This window comes from Oryctolagus cuniculus, chromosome 13 (genome assembly GCF_051225735.1).
Source record: "Oryctolagus cuniculus isolate XC-2025 breed Fujian yellow rabbit chromosome 13, ASM5122573v1, whole genome shotgun sequence".
Lineage (NCBI taxonomy): Eukaryota > Metazoa > Chordata > Mammalia > Lagomorpha > Leporidae > Oryctolagus > Oryctolagus cuniculus.
The window spans coordinates 98980024-99002112 of record NC_142879.1 but is presented as its reverse complement, the minus strand read 5'-3'; the positions used below and the strand labels follow the sequence as shown (position 1 = coordinate 99002112).

The 22089-nt window shown below is 46.1% G+C and overlaps 1 protein-coding gene across 4 annotated transcripts in view; it reads right to left on the bottom strand.

The window, feature by feature from the left end:
• Window positions 1–22089, bottom strand: part of DIP2C (DIP2 acetate--CoA ligase C (putative)) — a 488945-nt gene that overhangs the window by 208986 nt on the left and 257870 nt on the right. For 2 of the 4 annotated variants that reach the window (XM_008249365.5, XM_008249366.5), the window contains exons 2-3: window positions 15661–15732; window positions 13970–14137 (exon numbers count right to left, since the gene is read on the bottom strand). In XM_008249365.5, the coding sequence (XP_008247587.1) occupies window positions 13970–14137; window positions 15661–15732 (240 nt within the window). The remainder of the gene's footprint in view (window positions 1–13969; window positions 14138–15660; window positions 15733–22089) is intronic. The other 2 variants (XM_008249368.5, XM_089311833.1) reach the window with 1 other exon arrangement.

Below are 22089 nucleotides of genomic sequence, written 5' to 3'. Positions count from 1 at the left end.
AATGTTGGCACATTTCCTTTGTCCATCTTCATCTGACCTCATTCTGAAGGAGCTCTGAGCTGGCTTCAGAGGCAGGTCTTGACAATAAAAATGCCCCCATCAGATGGACAGGCAGCTCTGGGCTAGAATGTAACTGGTCAACACTGAAGGACTTGGGCTAACTGAGAGATCACTCTGCTGGACCATCACAACAGGAACTGACTAAATACTATGGCTGGCCAGGAGGGCAGTGAAGGATGGCCCAAGTCCTTGGGCCCCTGCTCCTGCATGGGAGACCAGGAGGAAGCACCTGGCTCCTGGCTTCAGGTCGGCACAGTGCCAGTCGTGGCGACCATTTGGGGAGTGAACCAATGGAAGGAAGACCTTTCTCTCTGTCTCTCTCTCTCTCTCACTGTCTATATCTCTACTGTCAAATAAAATTTAAAAAAAAAATACTATGGTGGGACAGATGAATAATAAGTAATACACACCATCATACAGCTTCAGATTCACTATTGCTGACTGCTCCCATTCATAAATATGTCTAAACATTGAAAGCCCCTCCTACTAGAGCCCCAGGAAGACCAGAAGCCCCACAGTAGAAGTTACGGGAAGGTTAAGAAAGGCTCGTGTGCCCACTGGGAAGGAAGGAGTCCCAGCAGAGACAGGGTGACTGTACCCAAGCACACGACACACAGGAGGACAAAAACACTAATTCTTCTCAGACAAAAACATGACAAGGGTCCAGGCTGAATCCATTCTCCTACGAACATTTATCAGGCATTTATGTGCTGGCCAAGTGCTAGGCACAAAATTAGTTCCAGGTTCTATGTGAAGTGAGAGGCAAAACAGCACCATGGAGAGATCTTGTGCTCCGGAACCAGAGACTCTGAGACGGAGTTCTGACTCCAGTACTACCTGCGACCTTGGACAAGTTTCTTCACCTTCCTAAGGTTCCATTTCCCTCTCTAGACAGAAATAACAACTGGTGCCTAACAGCACTGGTCTAAGTACTTCATAATTATTCCTTTGTTGACCATGATATAGGAAATATTATTTCCATCACAGTATTTTTATTAGCTTTAAAAAAAGATTTGTCTATTTATTTGAAAGGCAGAGTTAGAGAGAGAGAGAGAGAGAGAGATTGATTGACTGATTTTCCATGCACTGGTTCACTCCCCAAATAGCTGCAATGGCTGAGTCTGGTTCAGGGTGAAAATTAGGAGCCTGAAACTCCATCTGGGTCTCCTATGTGGGGGCAAGATGGCCCAAACACTGTTTTCACAGGTGCATTATCAAGGAGCTGGATTGGAAGTGGAGCAGCTGGGACATGAACCAGTACCCATGTGGGATGCTGGCACTGTAGGTGGGAACTTTACCTGCTATGCCCCAGCACTGGCCCTTCCATCACTTTAATGATGAGGGAACATAGGCACAGAAGTGGAATCTGAGCTCAGGCAGCCTGCGCCACTCTGGAGTGGTGTTCAAACATCCACTTGTCATTGCCTTTTTCTTTATGACAAGACATTCCCGGTCACCTGGCTCCAGAGCACACTGTACTCTAGGTGCCCCCGCTGCCTTGCTCCCCAAACATGATGTAAGGCCTGGAGCTGTGTTTTGTTCAGCCACGTACTGCTGCTGCCTCTGGTGGTGTCCAGCACTTACATCCACGATCATTATTCATGACACAAAGAAAATCCAGCTTACACCTTGAAGCTGTGATGAGGCATTTGTGCAATCCTATTACAACAGTTTGTTATCTAGTCACCAGCATTCTTAAAATATGGAAACCACCACTATTTTAGGTTGTTGGCCAGGAATGACGCAACATCCAAACGCTTTTGAGGTCATCTGACACAGATTTACGTCGGATGGGATTCTTATTAAAGAGACACACGTTAAGAGCAAGAGTGGCAGCCGGCGCCATGGCTTACTTGGCTAATCCTCCGCCTGCGGCGCCGGCATCCCAGGTTCTAGTTCTGGTTGGGGTGCCAGATTCTGTCCCGGTTGCTCCTCTTCCAGTCCAGCTCTCTGCTGTGGCCCGGGAAGACAGTGGAGGATGGCCCAAGTGCTTGGGCCCTGCACCTGCATGGGAGACCAGGAGGAAGCACCTGGCTCCTAGCTTTGGATCGGTATAGTGCCGGCCGTAGCGGTCATTTGGGGGGTGAACCAACGGAAGGAAAACCTTTCTCTCTGTCTCTCTCTCTCACTGTCTAACTCTGCCTGTCCATAAAAGAGCAAGAGTGGCAACACGGTCCCCAGCCCACAGACAGGCTCAGGAGATCTTTCTCAATCAATGGGCCATTTTTTTTTTCAAGGCTCATGGGGAAGACAGATGACTTCAATGTAATTGCGATGATGCCAGTGAGATTTTTATCTTCCTCAGAATTACAATGAGACCACAAATCCAATTCCCAAAAAGACATGCAGGGGATCCCAGGTGCACAAGCAAGTCAGCACAGAAAGCGAGAAGGCACAGTGCGCAGCCCCTGCACTGAGCTCACTCCCCTCCATGACTGCCTAGGTCATGCACACAGCTGTCAAACGCACCACATCTCGAAACTCGCAAACTGCCTCTCCCGTCTCCTCCCCTGCCCTACTGTCTGCCCTGAGGCTTAATAAACTAACGTGGCTCCTCTTCGTGGTCGCCATGTCATCTGCAGCTGGGATGCTACGGCTTCAACTGCCTCCACTCCGTGCCTACGGTTGTTCTTCCTACTTACTCCAAGCAAGCCTTGCCGAATTTTATTCCTTTGCCTGTGAATTGCAGAGCAAAGCCTTACACTCCTCCATCTGAACTGAAGATCCCTCAGCCCCCACTTCCTTTCCTGCTCTATCTTCCACTTGTGTCTGCACAACCAACTCAACTGGAAAGATCCCAGAGTCCCTCATTTTTGCCCCTCCCACCATTATTCTCCCATCTTCAGGTGCTCTTCCTCCATCCAGATGTGAAAATCTGCTTACGTCCAAGGGAAAGGAAACAGAAAAATGAGTCTTTCTTATCAGAAATTGTCTACTTTCAGCAGAATTAAGAATTCCCCAGAGCAAATGTCTAACAATATAGTTTCATCATCTCAACAATTCACCAATTTCAGATGAAGTTGAGCAGTTTATTAATGCTCAGAGGTGAAACAGACACTAGGCAGCACACTAATCTTCCTGTTAACTGTAAGACTAAGGCACAGGAGGGCCATCCACCCACCTCTAACACAATGAAGCACGCACTACAGGTCAGAAAAGGGAAGGACAGACAACATTTCATTATTCAGGGTATTAAATGTACTTTAAAAAAATTAAGATTTCTGGGGGCCACCTTTTTAGCATAGCAGGTAAGACTGCCACTTGCAACACTGGCACCCCATGTGGGTGCTGGTTCTTGTCCTGACTGCTCCACTTCTGATGTAGCTCCTTGTGGCAAAAGCAACAGAAGATGGCCAAGTGTTTGGGTCCCTGCCACCCAGGTGGGAGACATGGAAGAAGCTCCTGGCTCCTTGCTTTGGTGATCTGGGGAGTGAACCAGCAGATGGAAGATAGCTCTCTTTCTCAAAAAATCAATCAATAAATAAATGTTTAAAGAAATTGGGGTTGGCGCTGTGGCGCAGTGGGTTAACACCCTAGCCTGAAGCGCCGGTATTCCATATGGGCGCCGGTTCGAGTCCCGGCTGCTCCACTTCCCATCTAGCTCTCTGCTATGACCTGGGATAGCAGTAGAAGATGGCCCAAGTCATTGGGCCCCTGCACCTGTGTAGGAGACCCAGAAGAAGCTTCTGGCTCCTGGCTTCAGATCAGCACTGCTCCAGCCATTGCGGCCATCTGGGGAGTGAGCAAGTGGATGGAAGACCTCTCTCTCTCTCCGCCTCTCCTCTCTCTGTGTAACTCTGACTTTCAAATAAATATATAAATCTTTAAAAAAAAGAAGAAGAAGAAATTAAGATTTCTAAATTCAAATAGGAAGAGAAACACACTGAAAATTTTGGTTTGTAAGATACGAGAATTTTAAAAGAAAACATGAAGGATATGTGGATAAAAACATTCTATAAAAGTACAAAGTTACAAAAAAATTAAATAATTAGTGATAAATGTAACCAAAGATGTGAAACATTTCTACCATGAAAATTATAAAACACTGATGAAAGAAATCATCAATGACACAAAAAAATGGAAAGATGTTCATTGTTCATTCACTGGAAAAATATCATCAAAATGCCCACACTACCTAAAGCAATCCACAGGTTTGAGGCAATTACTATGAAAATATCAATGAGATTCTGTGCATAATTCAAAAAATCCTAAAACTCATATGAAACCACCAAAGACCCAGGATAGCCAAAGTAATCCTAAGAGGGGGAAAAAAGCCAGGGGCATCACAATACTGGACTTCAAAGCTCTAGTAATGAAAACCATATGGGACTGGCATAAAAGCTCACATACAGATCAATGGGACAGAATAGCCAGCCCGCAGATTAATCCACGCACGTACAGATAATTGATTGTTGGCAAAGGGGCCAAGAAGATACACTGGAGATAGTCTTTGCAGTAAGTGGTGTTGACAAAAGTGGATACACATATATACACCATATACAAAAATCCACTCAAGAGGATCAAAGGCCGTAATGCAAGACCTGACTCTATGGAATTACTAGAAGAAAACATAGGGGAAAAACTTCAAGACACTGGTCTAGGCGATGAGTTTTTGAGTAAGACCCCAAAAGCGCAATCAAGCAAAAATAAAACTACACAAGTAGGATTGCAAGAAATGAAAAGCTTCTGCACAGCAAAGGAAACAATAAATACAGTGAAGAGACATGCACAGAGTAGGAAAAAAAACATTTGCAAGCTGCTTATCCAACACAGGATTAATATTCAGAATATATCAGAAACAAAAAAAAACCTCAACATCAATAAACCAATCATTCCAGTTAAGAAACGGGCAAAGGATCTGAATAGGTAGCTTTCAAAAGAAGAAATACAAACAGAGAAAAAATATTATCTAAAAATGCTCAATATCACTAGTTACCAGGGAAATGCAAATCAAAACTGCAATGAATTATTATTTCACTGCTGTTAGAACGGCTATTCTCAAAAGACAGGAAGTAAATATTGGCAAGGATGTGGAGAAAAGGGGAACTTTCATACACTGCTGGTGAGAACAAAAATCAGTGCAACCACTGTGGAAAACAGTACAGAGATTTCTTATAAAACTACACATACAACTGTCATAACCCAGCAATTTCACTATAGGTATGTAAGCAAAAGACAAAATTACCACATCTAAGAGATACCTGCTCCACCATGTTTATAGCAGCACTGTTTCCAATACTCAAGATATGGAAGCAACCAAGTATCTATCATTGGATGAATGGATAAAGAAAATGTGGTATATATACACACAATGGGATATTATTCAAATCAAATTCTGTCACTTGCAGCAAAATGGATGGAACCAGAGGACATCGTGTTAAATCAAACAAGCCAGACACAGAAAGACAAATAGCACATGTTGTTGTCCTTTATATTTTAAAGTTTTAACTAAAAAAGGGGAAGAAAAAAGTCTCTCAATGAACACAGAATGATGATTATTAGAGACTGTGAGGGGCAGAAGGAGACAAAGGGAGTTTGGATAATGGGTACCAATCAAAGTCTGAAGAAGAAAGTTCCTAGTTTCCACAACACAGTACATTCCCCATGCCTCCAATCATAAAGTCAAGTCAAAGAAGGGAAAATGCTGACTGCCCTGCTATGATTGCTATACACCATATTCATATACTGAATATCAGAGTGAAGCCATAAATAGGTACAATTATTGATAATTAAAAAAAAAAACAGAAAAGTACATGGAATTTAAGATAAGCCTCAATTTCCATAAACACTGAGGGGTGGGGACACTCATAGTAACTCCAGTGTCTTCTGGCCTGTTCCCTTGCTCGTAAGAGCAAGTGTACAATGTGCTTGGAACTTAGGATCCTGTGGCAGCTTAACCACGTGGCTAGCACTTACTACCTGCTTTAGACACTTTGTTTAATTTCTGGGGATTTTTTCCCCCATATTTCAAGTACCTCCAAAAGCAGATTTTGAATGCTGTCCCAATATTTTATAGTGTCTAATTATACTACCTTATTCATATACTGGCACTTATTTCAAAAATAAACGCAATCAAAAACATTGCCAGGAAATAAACAGTACTGTTGAATGTACAGAAAAAAAAATCACATTCGCTTTTTACTGACTCAATGAGAATGCCACAAAATAGAGTAAAAACAAATCATAAGCACTTTAGCATCTACTCCAACCAAATGAACTCAATTCTTTCATTATTGTCATTCATCTCATCTTTTGGCGACATGTGTCATAAATCACTATAAATTTGCTTAATAATTTTCCTATAGTAGTATTTTAATTCAGTGAAAAACTCACGAATTATAAATTGGACAATGTAAAACCATCTGGAACTTGAGTGAGTCTGACATTTACATCTGAATCCACTGTCCTCACTGTTGGTTTAGACCCACTGGATAAGATGCCAAGTTCATCATTAGGGCTGGAACTTCACATTTCTATGTTTTTTCTTGTACCTCACAGATTTTTCACAGAAATATATATGAGCCAGCTCTGAAATAGACACCATCCTCCCTAGCAGGTCTTCACACCCAGCTCTGCTCACACTCCAGACACATCACAGAGAAGTGGATTCAGTTCTGTTTCTTCTTACCAGCTGACATATGAGATGAGGAACCTGTCGTTAAATGCCACTAAAAATAGAAGGAAGTTCACCTGATCAAACCAACAGATGCCTGGGACAGAAGACTATGTATTAGATAATTAAGAGCAGATGAGCATGCGTGGTTTATCTGGCATACATGGTTTATCTGGGAGACAGGTAATTTACCCTTTGTTGATGGAAGTTCACATCCTCTAGAAATTCAATCTGGAAAGAATGTATTCTCAGCCACGAACAGGCAATACCAACCTAAGTACTCATATTTCTTCTCTTCTGAAATGTGACCTTACATCTTAATCAAACTGGTGTATCTGCTACTGCAGAAGTACGTAGCTGTTAACATGAAAACTCAGAACAGATCGACAGCAGTCACATACACAGGCCAGTGCCTGTGAGCTTTATTTTCTAAAGATAATGGGGCAAAATGCCATTTGATCTACTTTTCAAAACAAAATTTCCTTTATAATTCGAGATGCAGAGAGATACGCAGACGGACAGCAAGCTCCCAGACCCTGGCTCACTTTTCCAAACCCCACAGGAGCCAGGAGCTGAAGAAGCTGAAGCTGGAAACTCAATCCAAGTCTCTCACAGGGTTGGCAGGGACCCAGCTACTCCATCTATCACCACTGTCTCCCAGGGTGTGCATTCGCAGGAAACTGGACTCAGGAGTTAGAGACAAGAATCAAACACAGGTGCCCCAATGTGGATCATGGGTTTCCAAACCAGCATCTTCACTGGTTTGGTCCAACACCTACCTGCTCTGGCTCAAGTCTGTATCTTTTAAAATAAGAACGTTTTGCATTTCACATGCGACCAACATGCAGACATCACAAACGCTTAGCTCTATCAGCTGTGGGCAGTACTCTCCTTCACAATCATCCAATCTTAGCGGGACAATCTGCAAGCACGTTTCAGGTGAAGCTCTCTCTGTACCAGTAACTTGAAGTGGCCAAAGCGAGTCACTTCAAGGAATGGAATTCAGGCCAGAACAGCTCGTTTTCGGTTATAGCATCAGATACTAGAATTCTCAAGCTGAGTTCTAGAATAATACTAAGATTCGGCTGACTGGAACACACTGAGATTAAAAATCATGTTATCCTTTGACACTTCGTATCAGTTGTCATTTAAATCTATCCATATCAGCGATAAAAATGAGCTGATGGGCACAGAGAGGAGATACCTGAAGCAACATTAGTTTTGTTTGCATAACACAGAACTAAACTGCTGCACTGTAGCCTGGCATTTACCTTCAGTGGGATTCATTCTCTGATTGTTCTACTCTTGGTAGTCTTGCTGCTCATATCCTACGTGATGTAGGCCCAGTGAGTAGGAGACTGGAGGTGGTAACTCAGGGCTCAGGAAAAGTGAGCCACTGCCCCATTCTGCCACCTCGAACTTGTGCAAATTACCTAACCAGGCTGCCACCCACCTGCCTGTCAGGAACACAAGTAGACACAGTGCCTCCCTGTCGACCGATGCACCCATTCAGCAAATTTCTGTTGAACGCCCTCTGGCTGTGTGTGGGAGACTAGGGGTCCTCAGACAGCTGGCATCCAACCGCAACGGGGGCGGAAGTGGAACACTGAATAATCATTGACATCCATCCAGCCACAACTGTGGCATTAAGGGTGGAACCTGGGCCTCTCTGGAGGGATCAGAGGAGAAAAATCTCAAGGAAGTGGCATTTGGCCTGAGCTTTCAACAATACCTAGGTGCAAGGCAAGGAACACAGCCCCTGTGCAATTCCTAACATGGAAGACAGCGTGAACTTGCCGGGGAACTCAGCTGCACGAAAAGCTGTAGGGGCTGAGAAAAGGCCAGGGCCGGGGTAAGAGTCAGGGCCTGGCCAGCGCCAAATGAAATCTACGCTCCAGTGTGGGGAGAGGGGCACGTGTGGTCTCCAATGGCAACAGGTGTGAGCTGTTAACCAGGAGCAGTCTCTTCTCTGAGGGAAGCTGTCCAGGTGGGCGCCAGGGAGCAGTAGGTCGAGAAGACAGGCAGACCTGACAACTGGCTCTTACTGGCCAAATTCACCGAGATCTCAGCCACAGCCAATTTTTTATAACTTGTCACTGAGCATAAAGCTGCCTGGCAGTGGAAGACAAAGCAGGCTGAGCTTGGAGGAGAGTACTGCATCTACATTAGTCGCTCAGGGCTGCGATGCACTTCAGGGAGGATCACCTACAACGTCGTATGCAGCTAATACACATGCTCTGAGAAAGGAGGACTATATTTGGGCAAGGAGAGCTTTGCTATTTATGGTTAACAGTGAAATTTTACTACTTTCCACTGCCACGGCCTGTGACATAGAAGCAGTGGAGACGCACTATCGAGGCTGACACTATGTTATTAAGATATCCCTGAAGGGAGCGGAGCTAGATGGTAGATTTTATGTTCTATTTTTACAAGCTTAATGGGGCTAGTGATTAATGAAGGAAGATTTTTGAATGAAACACTACATAGACCCTCCAAAAAAGAAAAAAAAAAAAAACCTGCAAGAGGGCAAGCAGCCAATGCATAAGTTCCCCAAAGTACTATTTTCTCTTTGAAAATTATTTTCAACATATTCCTTCTGAACCCTCTCTTCATAAAATATGTACTTTTCTTAGTTCCCCATCGCTCCTGCATAGCCCTCCTCGTCTAACTTAGTGAAGTGTGTAAGTCCATCTTCTGTTGTCACATCAAAATACTTGAGGCTAGGTATGTCTGAAGAAAAGAAAAGGCTTCCATAGCCTGGGCAGCTCATGACAAGAGCCGCAGGTGATCACTGATGTCAATTGTTAAATCAACAACAGGAGTCACTGTGCACTTGCTCCCCGTGAAGGACTTCTGTCCTTAATGTGTTGTACTAAGAGAATTAACGGCAAAACTAGTCTTCAGACAGTACTCTATACTTCGTGTGTCAGTGTGGGTGCAAACTGTTGAAATCTTTACTTAGTATAGAGCTGATCTTCTGTATATAAAGATAATTAAAAATTAATTTTAATGAAGAATGGGATGTGAGAGGGAGTAGGAGGTGGGACAGGAGTGGGGGTGGGAGGACGGGTATGGGGGTAAGAACTGCTGTATGTCAAAAGCTGTACCTATGAAATTTATATTTATTCAATAAAAGCTTTCAAAAAAAAAAAAAAAGAGCTCAGAATTTTGAAACACCTGCACAGCTCTGGTGGGGCCCCCATGGCTGCAAACCACGGGGAACTGAGTATGGGAAGAGCAGGTGAGGAGGAGAGACCAGGAAGACAGAGGGCAAGGAGGGGCCACCCTTGTTCTTTAGTGTTTTAAACAATAAAGACATAGTCTTTAATTTAGTTTAGTTTAAGAATTAAAAAAAAAAAAAAAAAGAAAAAGAAAGGGCCGGCGCCACGGCTCACTAGGCTAATCCTCCGCCTTGCGGTGCCGGCACACCAGGTTCTAGTCCCGGTCGGGGCGCCAGATTCCGTCCCGGTTGCCCCTCTTCCAGGCCAGCTCTCTGCTGTGGCCAGGGAGTGCAGTGGAGGATGGCCCAAGTCCTTCGGCCCTGCACCCCATGGGAGACCAGGATAAGTACCTGGCTCCTGGCATCGGATCAGTGCGGTGCGCTGGCTGCAGCGTGCCAGCCGCGGCGGCCACTGGAGGGTGAACCAACGGCAAAAGGAAGACCTTTCTTTCTGTCTCTCTCTCTCTCACTGTCCACTCTGCCTGTCAAAAAAAAAAAAAAAAAAAAGAATTTAAGAGAGAGAGAGAGAGAGCGAGCGCTCCACCCACTGGGTCACTTCCCAAAAGTCTGTTACAGCCGGGGCTGGATCAGACCACTGCTGGAAGCTAGAAACTTGATTCAGGTCTCCCACGTAGGCCGCAGAAACTCAACTACTTGAACCACCCTGCTACCTCTCAAGCTGTGCACTGGCAGGAAGCTGCAAGTGGGACTCCAACCCAGGCACCGCAACATGGAATGCAGATGGCTCAAGGGATGGCTTTAACTGCTAGGCCAAACACCTGCCCCGAGTGTTGCTTTTTTGTAATCTCTTGAGGGAGCTAGGGTCCCATGAAAACTATGCTAGTCCCTTCCTAGGACAGAACTCGTAGGGAACTACTCACCTCCCATTTGGCTTCACCTCTTACAGGTCACATTACTTCCCCACATCACCACCCTGAGGACCAAGCTCCTAACATATGAACCCTTCAGGGACACTCTCAAAGGGTATCAAAACCACAGCAGTACGCCGGCGTCACGGCTCACTAAGCTAATCCTCCGCCTTGCGGCACCGGCACACCAGGTTCTAGTCCCGGTCGGGGTGCCGGATTCTGTCCCGGTTGCCCCTCTTCCAGGCCAGCTCTCTGCTGTGGCCCGGGAGTGCAGTGGAGGATGACCCAAGTGCTTGGGCCCTGCACCCCATGGGAGACCAGGAGAAGCACCTGGCTCCTGCTTTCGGATAGGCATGGTGCGCCGGCCGCAGTGGCCACTGGAGGGTGAACCAACGGCAAAAGGAAGACCTTTCTCTTTCTCTCTCTCTCTCTCTCTGTCCACTCTGCCTGTAAAAAAACAAAACAAAACAAAAAAAAAAAAAAAAAAAAAAAAAAAAAAACACAGCAGTAAAGCATTCGCCCAAGACAACGTATGCTCCTTTGGCATCTGAGTCACTACCAGTCACTCTATAACAGCACTTACTCCCTGAGCTACTGTGAAAAGCCAGCAGATGACACTGTCCTGATTGTCCCCACCCCCAGGAAGGGGCCACTCCTTGGCAGCTCAAGCCTGAGCCATCAGCTTTTGCAAAATGCCATTCTAATTTATACTCATGTATCCCCCAACACCTTAGAAATATTTTTACAATACTTTCCTACAGAAATTTTAATATTTTCTATGGTAAATAAAAATGTCAAAAAGCCAAGTTCATCAAAACACAAACCCCTTACTGGAAACTGTATGTTTGCATAGGGATGATTAAAATAGAAAAACAATATATTTTTCATACAGATCTCATGTTTACCAAATCAGGCCAGTAAAGAAAAATCTCTGCATTAGAAATATGCAAGGGCCAGTACTGTGGCACAGTAGGTTAATCCCATACGGGCGCCAGTCCGATTCCCGGCTGCTCCTCTTCTGATCCAGCTCTCTGCTATGGCCTGAGAAAGCAGTGGAAGATGGCCCAAGTGCTTGGGCTCTTGCACCTGTGTGGGAGACCCGGAAGAAGCTCCTGGCTCCTGGCTTTGGATTAGCCCAGCTACGGGTGTTGCCGCTATATGGGAAGTAAACCAGTGGACAGAAGATCTTTCTCTCTGGTTCTCCCTCTCACTGTCTGTAACTCTATCTCTCAAAAAATCTAAAAATCTTAAGACAGACAGAAAGAAAGAAAGAAAGGGGGGGAGGGAGGGGGGAGGGAGGGGGGGGGAGAGAGAGAGAGAGAGAGAGAGAGAAAGAAAGAAAGAAAGAAAGAAAGAAAGAGGGAAAGAAAGAAAGAGAGAAAGAGAGAGAGAGAGAGAGAGAAAGAAAGAAAGGGAAAAGAAAAGAACAGAAAAGAAAAGAAACATGTGTTTTCCAGAGAATAAAGCTGCCATTAATGAATAACCAATGGCAACTTCTCAGAAATAAAGATCAGGGCTGGCACTGTGGTGGACGGGACTTAGGCCAAAACTTGTGATGCTGGCATCCCATACAGAAATGCCTCTCAAGTCCTGGCTGCTCCACTTCCAATCCTGCTTCCTGCTAATGTGCCTGGGAAGGCAGTGGAGGATGGCCCAAGTGTCTGGGCCTTTACAATACATTCATGTGGCAGAGCAGGATGGAGTTCCTGGCTCCTGGCTTCCGCCTGGCCTAGACCTGGGGAGCAAAGCAGCAGATGGAAGATTTCTGTCTCTCTCTCTTTGCCTTTCAAATAAGTAACTATTTTAAAGATTTATTTATTTATTTGAAAGGTAGAGGCTGGTGCCACGGTTCACTAGGCTAATCCTCTGCCTGCGGCACCGGCACTCCAGGTTCTAGTCCTGGTTGGGGCGCTGTTTTCTGTCCTGGTTGCTCCTCTTCCAGTCCAGCTCTCAGCTCCTTCCAGGTCTCCCATGTGGGTGCAGGGGCCCAAGGACTTGGGCCATCTTCCACTGCTTTCCCAGGCCATAGCAGAGAGCTGGATCAGAAGTGGAGCAGCAGCCAGGTCCTGAACCATATGGGACACGGGCACTGCAGGCAGCGGCTTTACCCACTATGCCATAGTGCCGGCCCCCAAATAACTCTTTAAAAGAGAAAGATTACTGGTAAAAACCACAACACTAGCTTAGAATTAAGTGCACTGGCCTTGGAATATGCAGTCCTGACCTGATACCATGCAGAACTGGACTGTGGGTTCTTCTTTCGGGGAACAGCAGGGGAGGAGGTGTATCCCAGAGCTCAGGGGACCTACATTCCCAGGTAGGTTCTGTTCCTGTGACTTCTGTGACCAGAAATTCTGAGATGGACTTCAGAGCACACATCTGCCTCTGTCGCGGGCTCCTCAGCCCTCCATCCTTTCCCGGCAAGGCACTGACAGCCGCGGGGCAGCTCACCAGCGGGACAGATGCTGGGAGAAGCTTCTGAGACCATGCCTCCCACACCTCCTTGGGAGACCCCCAGCGGCCAGCGGTGATACTGAAGTCTGTCTCTTGGTTACTGTTTCCTGTTATCTCCCTGAATGGGAACCTAAGGACACAACTACAAACCGTCATTTTCTTGTTCTATGGAAATCTTTGCTGCCTCCCGAACGCCTCGCATGTGAACCACTGCTCAGCAGTGTGATCCCGATCTTTCGAGTAGGAGCGCCGCCTGAGAACACACTCTGGGATTGACTGCTTTGACTTTTCTACCCCAGAACCCTGTGCTTTTGTCCTTTGGACCGGGCTCATACTAGACCTCTGAGTCGCCACGGTCTTTAGCAGACCTCAGGGGGTTCAAGACGCAGCAATTCCTTCTTTGCCTGGATCTTGGGCTATGAGACACGAGTTAGCAGAAGACCAACCATTGTGAGAGCAAGTTTCCTGAGCTGTCACGCATGCGTCCTCCCACAGCGTTTTATAAGCAGTGTTCCAACAAGCCACAGGGTTGTGAAGGCAAGAACATTCCGTTTTAGCAAAAGCAACGCACAGCGAGCTGGGCCCCGAGTCACTGAGGTCTGGGGTTCGGGAGCGCCTGGGCCGCCGCCGCCTGGACAAGGGTCCCCTGTAGGTCCCCCGGGGCCTCGCCCCACCTCTACGCGGACTGGCGGGGCGGTGGGTGGCCAGTCTTCCGAGGTTTGCTCGCTCTCTCTTCTGCAAAGCAGCGCTCACCGAAACGAAAGTAAAACAGAGGCCGGTTCCCCGCGGCGCTGGCCGCCCGCTCCCTGGCCGCGGCGTCTCGGATGTCGCACACGCCGACGTGGGCAGCGCGGAACGTTCTCCTCGGCGCTCCTTCGCCGTGCTGCAGTCTACAGCGAACCACGGCAGCTCCATTCGCTGCTGTAACAAGTTGAAAAAAAACTAATTAATTCAGACTTTAGTTTTTTTTAAATTTGTTACAGCGCTGAGCAGAGCTGCCGACCCCATGCAGAACAGCACACAGACCACCAAGGGGACCACCGACGGCCCCCAGAGCCAGCGCCGACCCCCGAGGACCGTCCTGTCGGGAAAGCGAGGAGCTGCTTCTGTTTCACTTTGGTTAAGGCACGACCGCTATGACTCCGACAAAGGCAGGGGCCTACAGCCGGCCCGTCAGCCTTCCTGCAGGATGGCAGAATTCACCTGCAGGCAGGCATGCACCGAGGGCCGGGGCCGCTAGGACGGCCCTGGGGAAGGAGAAGCAAAGGCGGGCCACCGTGTAAGCACTGCCCACAACACGTGCTCCGTCCGCCTAGGAGCTTCCAGCCAAGCCATTTCCATTCTCTTCCTTTTCATCAATCTGGCCTTTGGGCTAAGTCAGGCCTGCACACCCACGGCCCCGTTACGGCAACTTTCTGCAGAACCAAGCGAGGAAAAAAAAAATCACACACAAAAGGCAGTCCGAAAACACCGAAACGAAATCACAGCTAGAGAAGAAACTCAAGGCACACGCTGCGTTTCCTGGCACAATGAGCTCCACTGGCTAACAGAACACAGCTGGAGGCCTCAGAACCACAGGGAGGAACCGGAAGACAGAACTGTGGTCCACGCAGGTGTGGACGCTGCAGACTGAAACCTTGTAAAATTCTGTTTCAGCAATGAAAACTGTGGAGTTCAGTTCTAGCTTTCAAAACTTGCATTGCCACTCTGTTCTTGAGGAGAAAAAAAAAACAAAACAAAACACCTTGCATTAGCTTTGAGCCATTCCTCAAGCCTAGAGGATTTCAAGGTCATCCTTTGAACTGAACTGAGCAGACACTGGAATTCAGGTGTTGGAACTCCAGGGTGACAACCGTTTTCTTGTTCCTTAAATTTACAGATTCCAGCTCAAGTGCAAAGAGATTCTACGGATAGGCCCTTTTAAAACTGCTGGAAGGAAGCAGGCTTCAAACTTTTTTTAAGAGTTAATAACACAGGTTTCACCACATCTCCAAACACAACCAACCTTTACGACTTCAGAATCCCAGGCAGGAAATCATTATACTTTTCTATATTTTTCGATCTGGTACTCCAGGACATGCACAAAAACGCTGCATTAATTTAAACCATAATCAATAGCAATAATTAGCTCAGTAAACCGAAAACTTGTTTAAATAACAAATGTTCTGATATTTTGCAGCCATAACATTTCAAAGGAATTGACAGACTGTTGATCTCTATGACATTTATTAGGCACATTTATAAAACCTCTGATGTGCCTTCGGTATTCACAAAATATGTGTGTGATCATACAAAGGAATTAGATGTGTGGAGCATACACACTTAAGGAGATAGAGTTGATGCCAATTCAAGATTAAGAAAGACGGTGCCCTCGGTTGATTCTCTTGCATGGCACAGTTAACTTAAAGCTACATGATTTATGCTACTCATCACGGTTTACATACTCGGAGGCTGGGGAAGGTAGGCTCCAATTAATTTTGACCTCTTCTTTTCATATCCTTTCTGTGTGATATCACCTGCAAGAGAAAGAAAAAAAAAAGCAACTAAGAATGGTTTGAATGTACAGAATTGCTCATTCAATGGAGTCTAGGACGTCCAGTTACAACTGTCTCAGAATTCAAAAAGAAAACATTGTACACTGCTCACCTTTACTTCTTCCCCTCCCTTCAAGTAAAGAAACCACACAGCACAGCACTTGAGTTACTTAAAACTCATTTGCTCATCGCAAGCTCATCACTGGTCCCTCCTTGCTTGGTGTCAGCCCTGACCTGATACAGAGTTACATGCCTGGGCTGGCACCGTGGCTCACTTGACTAATCTTCCGCCTGAGGTGCCGGCATCCCATATGGGCGCCAGGTTCTGGTCCCAGCTGCTCCTCCTCTTCCAGTCCAGCTCTCTGCTGTGGCCCGGGAGGGCAGTGGAGGATGGCCCAAGTGCTTGGGCCCCTGCACCAGCATGGGAGACCAGGAGGAAGCACCTGGCTTCTGGCTTTGGATCGGCGCAGTTCCAGCCGTAGCGGCCATTTGGGGGGTGAACCAATGGAAGGAAGACCTTTCTCTCTCTCTCTCTAACTCTGCCTGTCAAAAAAAAAAAAGGAATTATATTCCTGCCATCTTGTTCCCCTCTGCTGGTGCAGGCAGCCTTCCCAGTCTATAAGGGCTCTTGTTAACTTCATCAGCAATGGAGTGTGCACCTGTCTGAGCTGGCCATAGCTGGTCAACACCATTACTGTTGGGCATGTTCTTCCATTAATGAGATTTTTTTTTTCTTTTTAAAGCAGACTTGTCACTCACAAGGGCTTTAAACTGCTGTGATATGTTTGAAAAAATCAATGACTAGGACCAAATAAATCATTCAACAAAACAAAAGAATACTGGGGGTGAGGGGAAGCCTCTTGAACTCCAGAACCTATGAGAAAGGTTCTTATCATTCCCACAAGAATTCGAATGTTAATGACCAAATTCACATACAGAAGACAAGGGAGCTCAAAGCTTTGTTTACATTTTTTCCTATATGCTAAGCCACAACGTGTATGGGACAAAATAATCTTCATTAACAGGCAACAGCTTTCTCCAATTAGATGTGCCCGTACACTGAATACTGATTTTGCCCTTGAATCTTTTTGGAATATGTTAAATTTATTTATTTATTTATTGCTAACATTCTGACCAAGCCATCATTTCTCAAAGAGCTAACAATTCAAGTTTCATTTTATAAAATTAAAACAGCACAAACAAATGAAAATTTACTGTGTTGCAATAAACAAATGGGTGGACTTGCTGCTTCCAGTGATGGCAGCTCACCATCGCAGGTGCCCCTCTGCATCTGAAGGCTCATTCCATGAACTGACAAGTTCACTGTACTTACTCTCATCTGCCCCCCACAACAATGACGGGTCCGTTTGCAAACATGAAACCATAAACAGAAAGACACAGTTTGTAGTCCATATCCAGCTGATAAACATTTTTTGATGCTCAATATATGTTAGCTACTGTCCATCAGAGGAATCTTTTTAAATTTTTATTTATTTCTACAAATAGGAAGCCTCAGGCCAGCTATTATATTTGTGGTGCATTTTACTCAATGGTAGTGATTGTAGCTGCTAACCATTGAAACTGTTTTGTTACTTCCTAGAGATGCCACATTGAATCCCAATTTGAAAAGCACATCCAAATTTTCAACAAAAAACCTCCACATGTGCTGGGATTTTTGTTGTTGTTGTTGTTGTTGTTGTTGTTACTGCTTTTGGGGAAAACAAGGGAGTAAGTTGTTGCATTAACTTGCTGCCCATGAAGTCTACTTTCTCATTTGATCCCTTTCAGTTTCTCTCTGTAGACCACCACACTTGTGCCACCAAAAAGAGAGACTGTCTGGCTTTGAGGAAACGGGATAAAATCAATGTTTAGAAGAGACAAAGTCCCTGAAGCCCACAGGATCTGTCAAGTCATTGGTGGAAGTCCACGCCCATCAATCCAAGGGGCCGGGCTCCATGGGGAGTCTCGGATCTGCTTCAGGGCAGACTTGAGATGAAAAGGACCCAAGTACCAGAGGGACTGCGGCAGGTTCCGGCTGCCACAAGCTCTCAGCTCCCCTTATAGAAAGGGTAGATCACTGTGGCGATACAGAAACGACTTCCCCAGTCCCATTCACTGGGCCCTCTTGGGACTCCGTGCAAGGCAACTGCTCCGAGCTCCCCAAGCTGCCCTGATTTAGGGCCCTTCACCATATGGTTTCCCCCTAAGCCTTGGAAAACAACAGAGCCACTGAGGAAGCGAGTGGTCATGTTAACTGTGCTGCTGCTGCTCCATCCATTTCTGTCTCGTGCTCACGCTGTAAAAATTCGAAACCACAGCCTGCTGCCCCAGAGAAGAAAATCTAAGACAGAGAACAGGGCCAGGGGCCAGGAAGGAAGGCTGCCTCTGGGGAGCCACAGTACATGGGCGCCCCCACTTCGGCCTCATGGCAAGAGGTGATGCTAGCCTCGGGAAACACTCAGGTGGCCCCTGCTAGCCCGCTCTGCTGGCCATTCCATTCTTCTTGGGCTTTGCACAATTCTATAATTAAGCCACAGCCCCAGGAAGCTCCAGCCTCATCTCACATTTTGTTATGCGCTGAAAGTTCAGCTCAGGTTGTGTTGACTTGAGCACGTAAGTACAGATACGGGGTGGGGGTGGGGGTGGGGGTGGAGGTGGTGGTCTTCTACCAATTTTCAGGGTGGGCCAGCTTCAAAGCAAAGGATCTTGGACTCTACCTTCCTTTGAAAAGCTCAGATGATTAAGATCTTAAGCTTAAAAGAGAATAACTATGGTCTCAGATCCCAGAACTCTTGTCTCCAGGCGGAAGATGTTCATGTTGTCCTAACAGGATGTCAAGTTCCTCCCCTCACAGACTCAGACCTAAAGCTCAGAGAAGAGGGGACATAAGATGACTTGGGGGGCCAGCACTGTGACAGAGCTGGTAAAGCTACCACCACCTGTGCTGCTGGCACCCCTCATGGGCACCGGTCCCAGTCCCGGCTGCTCCACTTCTGATCCACCTCCCTGCCAGTGCGTCTGGGACAGCATCGGAAAATGGCCTGAGTCCTTAGGATGCTGCACCCACGTGGGAGACCAGGACGAAGCTCCTGGCTTTGCCCAGTCCAGCAGTGGCAAGTGGGGCCATTTGGGGAAGTGAACCAGTGGATGCAAGATCTCTCTGTATATGTAGTTCTGCCTTTCAAATAAATAAATCTTAAAAAAAAAAAGGAAGATAACTTGATACGTTAAAGCAGGCATTTTATTTGACTTGATTACTCAAATGTGTTCACTCAACAATCTGCACATAGAAAACCTTCAGAAAAGCCTTTTAAGAAATGCCAAGCTCTCCAACTCTCTAAAAACTAGTAGTAGGGAAAGGGAGATACTTATTTCCACACACTGCATACTTTGCTGGAATCCGGGGGTCAGCAAACTAAACCAGGCAAGCCAAAAGGAGCCTCCAGTCTACTTTCATTTACGAGTTATACTGGCTCATAGCCTGTTCCCTTGGAGTGCTAGAGCAGCCTGTGTCCCCTGAAAAGCCAAAACTACCTATTTGGCCCTTTAGAAAAAAGTTCTCCCAAATGGCATCAGCTCTTTCATTCTTATAACAATGGATTTTATAGGTGAGAAACTGTAGCCCAAATAGTACTTACCCAGCACCACAGATTAACTCAAAAGCTTTTTTTTCCTATTAAAACCACACCTAGAATCCTCCACTGCCGGCAACACTGGTACAGTCTGTCCAGAGGGGGCAGCATGGCCTGCCCTGGCTTTGCTCCTGTCGTCTCACCCCTAGGCATGCCACCCAGTTCTCTAACCTGCTTCTGATGCTCTCTTCTCAAGACCAGCCCAGGACCCTGCCCTGCCTGGACAACTGCAGGCTTCAAGTTCCCACAGCAAGCAACTCTCTAAAATCATAGGGGTGCCTTGGATGAGTGGTTGTGGTTTATTTTTGTAACATATGAGGACACTTTTAAAAGTCTGCTGAAAATGGAATTAAAAGATGAGTTTATTTCGGTGCATGAAGCTTTGAAATTCATACGTAGCTTTTGCATAATACATTTCCATAAATCTTCCCGAATACCTACCTCTGCTAGGCGTGGACTTTTAAGTTGTCTGGCACCCAAATAAACTCATCTTTTAATTCTGTTTTTCCAAAGCTTTCTAAAGTACCCTGGTACATATGTGGCCTATCCTTGAAGCCTTTGCAAGAGGGACTTGGTCCTACAGAACTAGGTCCTATCACCTGTTACTTTATAGATCAGGGACTGTACGTTGTTGAATCCACTCACACAAACTAGCAATGAACATTAAGTATCCATCCCTGACACAGAGATACTTAGAAATCAATGACAGGGGGCTGGCACCATGGCTCACTTGGTTAATCCTCTGCCTGTGGTGCCAGCATCCCATGGGCACCGGTTCTAGTCCTGGTTGCCCCCCTTCCAGGCCAGCTCTCTGCTGTGGCCCGGGAAGGCAGTGGAGGATGGCCCAGTTGCTTGGGCCCTGCACCTGCATGGGAGACCAGGAGAGCACCTGGCTCCTGGCTTCGGATTGGCTCAGCACAGGCCGTAGCGGCCATTTGGGGAATGAACCAATGGAAGGAAGATCTTTCTCTCTGTCTCTCTCTTTCACTGTCTATATTTCTACCTGTCAAATAAATTTAAAAAAAAATCAATGACAGAACACAAGAGGCAATGACAATGAAGGCAAATGCACAGCCAATACTATGAGCAGGTGGAAACAGCAGGAAAATTCACAGTGTGGTTCGGTTAGTAAGAGTGTATAATACTACAGCTCCACTTGTACGTCACCAGGAAGGGCTCAAGGCCTGTAGTACTGGAACTAGGTCCATTCAGGCTCCCAAATCATCAAGGCAAAAAAAAAATACTTTTGCTACCACTTCTTGTTCATAGAGAAAATCCGTCTATTTTTAACTCTAGTACTACTTTAGCATCTGACAGAGGTCCAACAGGCTATGACAAACTCTCACTGTCACTATTTATAAGCAAGCTTTCTAGTAGGAAGCCTTTCTGTCCTGCCTTTTCTGAAACAACCAATGATTTTTTTTGCACTAATAAAAGCTTAAAGACACATAGATGATAGCTAGAGAAAACTGGTAGGTAAGCATGGATGATAGGTAAATAATAGATGGCAGATACAGAAAGATGTTATAGATGACAGACTCATGATAGGTGGATAACAGATGGACAGACAGATGACTGACAGGTGTTAGATACAGATGGTAGATAGGTAGGATAGGATGGATGGATGGATGGATGAACAGTAGCTGGTTGACTTTACATGGGTATTTTCCTCCCATAACACCATCTGGGTTTCTAAGTTTTGACCTATCCTCAATGCCATGGTATCACTATGGAAACACAGCAAGTGCATAATGTTTCTCCTTCATTTTCTATCAGTTCAGGCTGAATGATCACTTGGCTGCTTCTTTTCTCTCCTCCTCATGGTAGATCTGTAATAGGTACACAGTCTTCACCACGAAACAATGTAAACTAACGTATAAAGGCTACAAAGAGAGAGGAGGCACTTCTCCATTAGCAAGTCTCCATGTTTATTACTCCACAAGGCACAAGCCAGGGTTCACAGCACGTGAGTTAGTATTCTTTGAACCTGGAAGCTAAGGGAATATCATTCAAGGGTATTTAGAAATCAACTCCAATCCATAGGAGCATCTCAGATGCACTGCACAGAGGATTCTGCTCCCCAGAAGTAGCTGTTAATGCCAAGACTTGAATCACAGAATCCCTCGCAGGAGTGTTTTCCACATAAAATTCCAAATTGCATATTTTCCATGCTTCAGTACTCAAAATACTCATGTACTGAATTCCTTTTCATTTTAGGAGTAAGAACGTGTGATGGAAAAGCAAATGCTGACATTATAACCTCAGTGAGGAGAAAATAAAAGTGATCTTTTGAAACACTTTCTACTGTATGAACACTTCTATTTATAGAACTATTGGAAGACAAGTCAGTTCCTTAAAACTTAAAATTCCAGCAGTAGAAATTAAAATCGTTGTATGGTCTGTCACAAAGAAAAGAAAGGTACTGGGAAAGTACAAAACTTAGTGTAACTGGCTAGCACCGCGGCTCACTAGGCTAATCCTCCACCTGCAGCACCAGCACCCCAGGTTCTAGTCCCGGTTGGGGCGCCGGATTCTGTCCCGGTTGCTCCTCTTCCAGTCCAGCTCTCTGCTGTGGCCCAGGAAGGCAGTGGAGGATGGCCCAAGTACTTGGGCCCTGCACCCACATGGGAGACCAGGAGGAAGCACCTGGCTCCTGACTTCGGATCGGCACAGCACCGGCTGTAGTTCGGTGAACCAACGGAAGGAA